The sequence below is a fragment of the Scylla paramamosain genome, chromosome 34, assembly GCF_035594125.1.
Source record: "Scylla paramamosain isolate STU-SP2022 chromosome 34, ASM3559412v1, whole genome shotgun sequence".
NCBI classification, from domain to species: domain Eukaryota; kingdom Metazoa; phylum Arthropoda; class Malacostraca; order Decapoda; family Portunidae; genus Scylla; species Scylla paramamosain.
Window position 1 is genome coordinate 14,657,720 of NC_087184.1, and position 10,000 is coordinate 14,667,719.

At 43.9% G+C, this 10,000-nt stretch overlaps 2 protein-coding genes across 2 annotated transcripts in view; one reads left to right on the forward strand and one right to left on the reverse strand.

Annotated features, from left to right (window-relative positions):
- LOC135090254 (glycine receptor subunit alpha-2-like) overlaps window positions 1-10,000 on the reverse strand; it is a 49,694-nt gene that overhangs the window by 22,125 nt on the left and 17,569 nt on the right. The window lies entirely within an intron of this gene.
- On the forward strand, window positions 556-7,902 carry LOC135090256 (two pore potassium channel protein sup-9-like). Its single transcript, XM_063986856.1, has 7 exons — window positions 556-1,619; window positions 3,227-3,382; window positions 3,510-3,652; window positions 4,435-4,635; window positions 5,113-5,231; window positions 5,814-6,041; window positions 6,908-7,902. The coding sequence occupies exons 1-7, from the start codon at window positions 1,493-1,495 to the stop codon at window positions 7,050-7,052; spliced, it is 1,119 nt and encodes a 372-aa protein (XP_063842926.1). The 5' UTR covers window positions 556-1,492; the 3' UTR covers window positions 7,053-7,902.

Genomic DNA, 10,000 nt, shown 5'->3' on the forward strand with positions numbered 1-10,000 from the left:
TTATCATTCGCATCGCAGCAATAAGAACGCCACGGGGGAAAACATGCGGGCTGGCAATGAGAGGATGAACACCACTTGTCTTGTTCTAAGCGGGAAAAAAAAAAAAAAATGCAGGAAAAGTGAAGAGACGGAAAGGTTGCAGGAAAATTGTGTCCGAGGAGAAAATTTACCGGGAAATTCGTGGCCAAGGGGGAAAAGTTGCCGGAAATATGATAAGGAGATGGAAAAAAATTGCCGAAAAGTAGGAAAAATTCATGAAGGCGTAAAAAAAAAAAAAACCCGGAGGAGTCACGAAGAGGCGGAAATAAAAAAAACTATGGAGGCGGGAAAAAATGCCGGAAAAGTAACGTAAAGATGAAAAGATACCGGGAAACTCATGACAGGCGAAAAATTACCTAGAAAGTTATGAAGAAACGAAAAAAACACTGTAAAACTAATAAAGAGATGGAAAAAATGCAAAAAAATATGAAGCAGAGACAAAAAACTCATCAATAACATCAGGAAGGCACGGAAAAATCACAAGGAAAGTCATGGAGAGGCGGGAAAAACCAAGGCAGCGGGCGGTGATATTGATCTGCGCGCCGTGCTCTCCCCACACCGCCACCAGCCTCCCGCGCAGCTTCATGTAAACACCACCAGCTGATACAGGAGCCAGGTCGACCCGTCCACGCTAAACATTCCCCGTTGCTCCTCATATCAGACACCCAGCGGCTCCTACACTCACCTACACCTCGTACAAAAGAACATGGGGAAGGCGTGGCATCTCTGACGACGCTAAAATACCTTCAGGAGCTTATCAGTGACCCCAAACTCTCGACACTTCTTCTCCTTCGTCAGTAGAATACGTTAAAGGGACCTGTTTCGTGTTTATTGAAGGGACAGGTACCGGTGAAGTGAGAAGAATGTTCCACACACGTTAAGGAAGGACCAGCTGGCGTTCTCAGTGTTATGTCGTGAAGCAGTGACGCATTCAGTGCCTTAGGAGGATACGAAGAGTACACATGGTAGTTACTGATGAAAACCAAAGCGATACGGAGATAAGAAAAAGAAAGTGACGAGATAAACAAGAAGTAAGGGTAAATAAGCGATTTAAAAGTGATAAAACGAGAAAACAAAAAAAAAAAAACACTTGAGAAAAGAAACTACACGAATAATTGACAAACACAAACAAAAATAACGAAGGAAATAACAAAACACCGCTTTTGTTATAAAGAAGAGTGCATGAACGTACCAAAATAAAACTCGAAAACAAGAAAAAACACTCGAGACAAACAAAACAAAACAAAAACACACCAAAAAAAAAGCGAAAATAAAAACAAACTAAACAAAAAAAAAAATCTTGAGGCACAAAACGTCTTAGAAATAAAAGAAGACAAAAAAAAAGGCGACGAAAAATAAATAAACAAACAAATAAACAACAATATCAATCTTTTCTTTGAGTCGCGTTCGTAAGGCCGTCGCGGTGAAGATCGAGGTGGAAGCAGATGCCAGGATGAGGCGGCAGAATGTTCGGACTTTATCGTTAGTGGTGTGCACCTTCACCTATCTCCTCATTGGCGCAGCGGTGTTCGATGCCCTGGAGTCTGACGCGGAGGCGGAGAGGCTGCGTGTCATTGAGTGTTAGTATCTACACGTACTTCACTACAGCATTCATGAACGCTTTCCTCTCTCACCACGACTATTTTCAAAGGCCTTAGAGATGATTAGCTGGGTTCTCAAGGGTCTTTCTGTTAATAACGCAGAAATCTTGTCAATCTGTCATTTGAGATATAAAAACACCCTTAAAAACCTGTGTCACTTCATCTATAAAGCCTTTTGGAAGTAGTGGAGGTGTAGTGAAGAAGCGTTTCAGAATACAGTCCTTTGTCTCGTATGTGTGCGTTTGTTTGTGTGTTTGTGGTGGTGTATATTTTGTGTTCTGTGTTTTTTTTTTTTTTATCATGGTTTTATGTCTTATTTTTGCATTTTGGTGTTCCGTCTTCTGTTTGTGGTCGTGTTTGTATTTGTGGTGTTGTGTGTGTGTGTGTGTGTGTGTGTGTGTGTGTGTGTGTGTGTGTGTGTGTGTGTGTCGTTGAGTGTTCGTATCAGTTGGCATAGTCTGCTCTCTCTGTGTGTTTTATTTGTTTGTCCTTTTTTTTTTTTTTTTTTAGGCTTGTGATGTTGGTATAATTTCGTTTACTTCGCCTCGTTTGTGGATTTGTGTTTCTGTTTGTGTTTATGGTGTTTGTTTGTGTTTATGGTGTTTGTTTGTGTTCTGATTCTATTCATCTTCGTCTTGCATCCAGTCTTTGTGTTTTGGTGTTTTCTCCTCCTCCTCCTTCTACTTATATTTTCTCTATCTATTCTTCTTTGTGTTTTTGGTGCTTCCTCCTCCTCCTCCTCCTCCTCCTCCTCCTCCTCCTTCTACTTCTATTTCCCCTATCTATCCTATCTCCTTTTCCAGATGGTATTTCCTCCCCTCTTTCTTATCTGTTTGTGGGTGGTGTTCTATAAAAAAAAGGAGGAGGGGGAAGAAGAGGAAGAGGAAGAGGAGGAGGAAGAGAAAGAGGAGGAGGAAGAGGAGGAGGAAGATAACCGTTTAACCTGTTTCATCTCAAGGCGGGGGAAGAAAAACAAACACAATGTAGGCAACACGCAGCCCTCCCTCACTCCCAACACCCCCCTTCCCCCTGAGCCACGAGTGAAAGCAAAGAAACATACACACACACACACACACACACACACACACACACACATACACACACACACACACACACACACACACTTCTCTTATCTAGAACCTTGACGGAACTCCCAACGCTCCTTATTGTGTCTTCTAAGGAACCTGACTTTGCTTAAGAATCTGTATAATTTATGTGGGTCTATTTACGGACCATATTATGAAAAATTTCTGCCTGCATCTCCCATAGTTTCAAGAGACTCTATGTACAACGGGTTTTCAAAGGTGTTTTTACGGTTCTCGTGACAGATTAACAAGATTTCTACATTATTAACAGGAGAAACACTCTTGAGAACCTGGCTGATTACCTCTGCCGCCTTTGAGAATAGTCATAGTGAAGCTACACGAGTTTTAAATGGTGTTTTTATGGTTGTAGTAACAGATAAACAAGAATTCTACATGACTAACAGGGAAAACACTCTTGAGAACCTGCCTACTCATCTTTGTGGCTTTTGCAGAACGAAATGCTTTTTGAATACGGGCCTACGTTCCTCTCTTGCCCCACAGATGTCAGGGGCCACCTTCTGCAGCAGTACAACATCTCGGGCGCGGAGTACAAGCTGATAGAGACTGTGATCATCGAGAACCAGCCACACAAAGCAGGCCAGCAGTGGAAGTTTGCAGGCGCGCTGTACTTCGTGACGGTGGTGGTGGCCATGATAGGTGGGTGATGAGAAAGAGAGAGAGAGAGAGAGAGAGAGAGAGAGAGAGAGAGAGAGAGAGAGAGAGAGAGAGAGAGAGAGAGACGCATGAAGTAAACAATAACAAAAATAACCTGCGCCTCCGTCAGGTTACGGGCACTCCACGCCGGAGACGATAGGCGGCAAGGCGTTCTGCATCGTGTACGCCGTGGTGGGCATCCCGCTGGGCATGGTGATGTTCCAGTCCATTGGTGAAAGGCTTAACAAATTTACCTCGGTCATTATAAAGAAGGTAAGATTTATGATGCGTGAAGGTAAACGTCTTAATTACAAGTCCAAGGAAATTCACACCTGTACTTCTGCTAATGTCAAGGAAAAAAGGTGCTTGTTAATTAGATGTCTGTGGTTAGTCACACCTGTACTTCTACTTATGTCAAGAAAAGAATATTTGTTAATTAGATGTCTATGGTTAGTCACACCTGAAGTTTTGTTAGCGTCAGCAGAAAAAGGTGAGGAGTAATGGTATATGTACAGGTAAACTTGATTTCCATGGTAATTCACACCTGTACTGTTGCTAATGTCGAGAAGGAAAGGGTTGTGGTAATGTGATAAAGTAGACTTGTTAATTAGATCAGTTAGTCACATTTTAATTTTTTGCCAGGATGAAGAGATGAAAGTAATGCTAGTTGTACAGGTAGACGCTATATAAATACACCTGTACTTCCGCTAGCTTCAAGAAAAAAAAAAAAAGGTGAACGTAATAATGTAACAATGTGCAGTAGACTTTCTCCCTAAATTACCATAGCAATTATCACCTGAACTTTTGTTACCTGTCCACCGGTTACCTCACTTCTAATCTGCATCACCACACTGTCCGCTTGATTGCCACCCTTCTAATTTGCATCACCACACTGAGCACCTGGTTACCTAACTTCTAATTTGCATCACCACGCTGTCCACCTGATTAACTCTCCTCTAATTGGCATCACCACATCGCTTAACCTGTCCACTTGCTTACCTCTTCTAATTCGCATCATCACATCGCTTATTTATTTTATTTTCTTTCTGCCGCAGATGAAGAAGATGCTGGGGTGCGCCACAACGGAAGCGACGGACGTGAATCAGCTGTTCGTGACGGGCACCCTGTCCTCCATCGTGATGACCGCCGGGGCCGCTGTCTTCTCCCACTACGAGAACTGGAACTACATCGACGCCTTCTACTACTGCTTCATCACCCTCACCACCATCGGTTTTGGGGACTTCGTGGCTCTGCAGGTAACACAGCGCTCCGGGAACTTCTATTTTATTTCTACTTCTATCTCCACCAACTAACCTTCCGTACCTTCAGGAAACGTAACCTCTCATAAAACCTAAAGTAACCTAACCCAACCTAACCTAACCTAGCCCTAACCTGTCCTCTCCTATCCTAACCTAACCAAATCTAGCATACCCTAACCTATTCTCTCCTAAACTAAGTTATCCTAACCTTCTGTGCCTTCAAGAAACGTAACCTAATGAAACATAACCTGTACATCTCTAGTACTTTTTTTTCTTATGTTTTCCTTCATTTTTATCTCGGCCATTACATTTACCTATAAATATCCATGGCAATTACTTTTTGTTTACATTTACTTCCGCCATTTACATTTAACTATAAATTTCTAAGACAAGTACGTTCACCTTCACCTATACACTGTCTGTCTGGGTGGAGGTGATGTAGTGAGTCACGCCTGCTGTGCTTCCCTCCCGCAGAAGGACAACGCGCTCACCACCAAGCCGGGCTACGTGGTGCTGTCCCTTGTGTTCATCTTGTTCGGCCTGACGGTGGTGGCCGCCTCTATCAACCTGCTGGTGCTGCGCTTCATGACCATGTGCGTGTGTGTGTGTGTGTGTGTGTGTGTGTGTGTGTGTGTGTGTGCTCCTACACTCGCAATACGTTAAAATGTCACACCAACGCCTTTGACAGTAACCACACTAACATAACGTAACCCAGTACAACATGATGTAACGCAGTCTAACATAACGTAACTCAAACCTAACTTCCTGCGCCTTCAGAAAACGTAACTTCACAACACATAACGTAATCTAACCTAACTTGACCAACCTAGCATACTCTCTCCATTCTTTCCTCCAGGAAACCTAACTTTATACAACAAGACCTAACCTAAACCTAACCTAACTTTATACAACAAAACCTAACCTAACCTAACCTAACAAAACCAAACCTAACTTAACAAAACCTAACCTAACCTAACAAACCCTAACCTAACCTAACCTAACAAAACCTAACCTAACCTAACCTAACAAAGCTCAACCTAACCTAACCTAATCTAACCTAACAAAACCTAACCTAACCTAATCTAACCTATTCTCTCCTAACCTAACCTAACCTAGCGTACCCTTACCTATTCCCTCCTAACCTAATGTAACCCAACCTTCTGCGCCTTCTTCAGGAACACCGAGGACGTGAAGGCGGGAGACTACGAGATGCAGGACGCCTCTCGTTCGGTCATCACCCTGGACGGGGAGCTTATGGCCATCAATGGGAAGCTGCTGGCGGGGACTCCTGACGCAGAGATCAACATGGACGGCAACCTTGGCTCCTACACCAGCGTGGCCACCGTCTGCTCCTGCACCTGCTATCCGCGCCCGCACCACAGCCCCACGGAGAGCAGGCACAGGTGAGTATGAGTGTGGACAGGTAGAGGGGTGTCACAAATCGTCTTGCATAACTCTTCTTCATACGACCTTAATCCCACTATATTGCAGGGTCAGACACTCGAGTTATTCTTCTCTATCTGTTTCTATCCATTGCATCATCTTCTTGCACTTCCAGCTTGTTCACATCACTCCTTATTACGTCTCTATATCTTATTCTCTGTCTCCCAACCCTCCTTCTCCCCCTAACCTCCACCATCATTGCCTTCCTCACTGGTTCATCCTCTTCTCTCCTTATCACGTGTCCAAAATATCTTAGTCGTGCTTCTCTTGCCTTCTTGATATGGCAAGAGAACTGTCTATCAGTAAAAGTCTATCGGTATAAATGATGATGTAGAAATAATGTTAATCTGTCACTAGAACCATAAAAACAACCTTGATTTAAAAGCCCGTGTCACTTCAACAATATAAGACCTTTGTCAAAGTGATGCAGGTGGTGCGGCGCTGGAGGGTTTCAAAATGTGTTTCTAAGTCTACAGTGAACGCTTTGCTCTCTCGCCACGATTATTTTCAAAGGCCACAGAGATGATCAGCAGGATTCTCAACACTGTTTCTCATGTTAACAGCGCAGAAATCTTGTCAACCTGTCACTAGAACCGTTGAAACATCCTTGAAAACCCGCGTAGCTTCACCACGATTATTGTCAAAGGCCACAGAGATGTTTAGCCGAATTCTCAACCCTGTTTCTCTTATTAATAAAGCAAAAATCTTGTGTATCCTATCACTAGAACCATAAAAAAGAAAAAAATAAATAAATAAAAACGTCCCTTCAACTGCACACAACCTTTTCAAATATAGTTCAAAACTGCATTAATTTCTCCCCCCTCAGGTCCCCGTCACGCATCTCACACCTCCTCGTGGACCAGGTGGGCACAAGCAAGGTGATGCCCCCAGGTAGTGAACAATTCCCGCCCCTCCTTCACGACTCCTTCATGGTCGCCAACTACCTCAGGATGAAACGCTCGTCTGTATAGGTTAGCAAGGGACGTAACGAGGGGATGGTGATTAAGAATGGCTGTTTAAACTATATTTCCGTCTGTTCGTTTCTCTCTCTCTCTCTCTCTCTCTCTCCTCTCTCTCTCTCTCTCTCTCGTAAGGAAAGGTTAAAAGGCAAAAAATGAACTAGGAATTTATCTTCGTTGATTATTTATTAAGCAGAAGTTTATGTAGAGTGACTTACGTAACTAACTTGTGCCAAAAATACGTATTACTTAGAACAATACTTAACGAACACAAATGCTGTAAAAGTAAAGAAACCTATTTAAAGTATATTGTATTCAAGCTATAGAATTTTTTTTTTCTGTATATATGTATAGTCTCTCTCTCTCTCTCTCTCTCTCTCTCTCTCTCTCTCTCCTCTCTCTCTCTCTCTCTCTCGTTCCTACAGATGTAAAAAGGGAAGCAGAAAGGACACAGGATAAAAAGAGGAAAGAAAAGAAATACTATGAATAAAAAAAATGTAAGATAGAAAAGACAAGAGAAAAATCGATTATGGTGAAGATTCGATAACACACACACACACACACACACACACACACACAAAGGGATGTATCTTTTTCCACACATGAGAACATCTATACATAAACATACTTCCAACTTCAAAAATAATAACAATAAGTATTTCACAAAAGTATTTACCACAACGTATTACTTGCATATCTTCAGACTACAAGAATTATTACAAGTTAACTATACAAGCTCACTAACTATACATTACTTCATACAATATTATCTACGCCCGTTTTCTGTGGCACTAGTATGTAAATATATCACTATTTTGTTATGACCTGACCAACTAACGAAATAACAAAGTATATCCTTCAATTGACGTTTTTCTTTCACGAGTAAGATTCTTTAATGGCAGACTAAAGCAAACTGAATCTCTCCCCACACCTCTCTCTCTCTCTCTCTCTCTCTCTCTCTCTCTCTCTCTCTCTCTCTCTCTCTCTCTCTCTCTCTCTCTCTCTCTCTCTCTCTCTCTCTCTCTCTAATCTCTTGTCATTTTACACTTTTAATTTACTTCCTTTTCATCCTCCCCATGACAAGTTTTGAGGGAGGGGAAGAGGGGAGAACAAGGAAGGGGAGGTAGGATAGGAGAGAGAGGAGGATAGGGAGGGGGAGAGAGGGAGTAAAGGCAGATAAGGGAGGGAGGGAGGATAAGGAAGGAAACGGAGGAAAAATAGGAAGGGGAGAGAAGAAAGAAAGGGAGAGTGGGAGATGGAGGATAGGAAAGGGGAGAGGAAAGAAGAATGGAAGCAAAAGGAGAAGGGGAGGATAAGAAGAGGGAGGAAAGATAAAGAAAGGAAAAGAGGGAGGATAAAGACAGAAGGGGTAGGGAATATAAGAAGGGGAAAAGGAGAGAGGATAGAGAGATGGAGAGAGGGAAGATAGGAAGGGGAGAGAAGGAAGAAAGGAAGGAGGAGGGGGAGAATATAGGAAGAGGACACTATTAGAGGCTTAGGATTAGCAAAGAGGGGGCTTGGGGAGTCTGTGGGGATCATATGGGGGGTTGTATATGCTGGGAATGGGGGTTAGAGAACGTTTGTAGGTATGAAGGGGTGTTTGAGATGGGGTGAAGTATGAGGAATGATTCAAGGTTGATGGGGACTTTGTAGGGGGATTGGAGAAGGGTTCTGAGGGGCGGTGTAGGCTGAGGGAAGCTTCAGAAGTGGAGGAGAGGAGGTTCAAATACATTATAAAAAGCTTGGGGGTTATGGGGGGCGTCTCTGTAGGGGAGGGAAATAACAGGAGGCTGGGGAAGGTTGTAGAGGCGTATGGGGAGTGAAATTATGGAGAGATAGGGGAGAGAGCGGGTCAGGATGCGTGGGGAGATTAAAAATTTTAGAAACATGGATACGAGAGATAGGAGGAGAGGGAGGAGGAAAATTATGAAGTAGATTGGGGAGAGAGAAAGCTTAAGGTAGAGGAAAGGGTCTGGCAATTGGGGGGGTAAGGAATGGAGGCTGGAAAAGATAGGGAGAAAGGGTTAGAATATATAGGGAGTGGATGAAGGGGAAGAAGAGGGCAATACATGGGATACGGGAAGCTAGGGAGGCCAAAGGAAGAGGAAGGTTGAAAAAAAAAATGGAGGAAAAACTGAAAAACTGATGGAGAAAAGGAAGAGAGGGAAAAAGGAGGAGGGAAGAAGAGTCAAAGAAAGGGAGAGGGGGTGAGGAAGGGAAGGAAAAGACTAAAGATGTGCAGGAATGGAGGAAAGGGAGGGAAGAAACTAGGGGGAGGAGGAAGAATCAGCCATGGTAGGGGGAATTATGGGAAGAGAGGGAGAGATGAAAAAAGGGAAGGAAAAAGACTATGGATGTAGAGAAGAAGGAACAGAAGGGATGAGGGAAAGAAGAGGGAGGGGAAAGGGGAGGCGAGCTGAAGGAAAGCTGGGGAAAGGGAGGCTGAAAAAGGGACAGGGAGAGGAGGGAAGGAGGAGAGGGGAGGGAGGAGAGGGAGAGGAGAGGGAGAGGCAAGAGGGCAGGGACAGAGGAAGAGCCTGCCCGCCCGTGTCCGCCCCGCTACCCGACACCCATTCTGTCAACCAGCAGGCTGAAAAACCAACATTATAATCTCCGACGCGTCCCCGGTGGCAGCGAGGGCGTGTCAGTCAAGGGTCCCTTAAGAATACTCACCCTTAGGACCCTTACCCTTAGAGCAGGACACTGGGGACGGAGGGCTTCAGGATGTCCCCTTTTCCAGCCCCACAATCAAGTGCCCATCAGTTTAGCATCAATTGGAGCTTCACTTGAGGATCGTGGAGGTAAGGAACAGTGTGTAATGGGCTCTAATGGACCTTAATGCACTGCTGCGTAAAGGTGAAGGTCGGGTGAGGGTGCAGGAAGGTTGTGGCTTTAGTGCAGCACATCAGGCGACCGTCAGTTATCCTTTTCACGCCAGCAACAAATGTCATCAGTAAGGA

Bases quoted from the DNA above. Each gene is read 5' to 3' on its own strand.
- LOC135090256 (XM_063986856.1), top strand. From the start codon at position 1,493: ATGAGGCGGCAGAATGTTCGGACTTTATCGTTAGTGGTGTGCACCTTC. The intron at 3,383-3,509 runs GTGGGTGATGAG...CGCCTCCGTCAG, and splicing joins GGTGGTGGTGGCCATGATAG to GTTACGGGCACTCCACGCCG. The intron at 6,042-6,907 runs GTGAGTATGAGT...CTCCCCCCTCAG, and splicing joins CCCACGGAGAGCAGGCACAG to GTCCCCGTCACGCATCTCAC.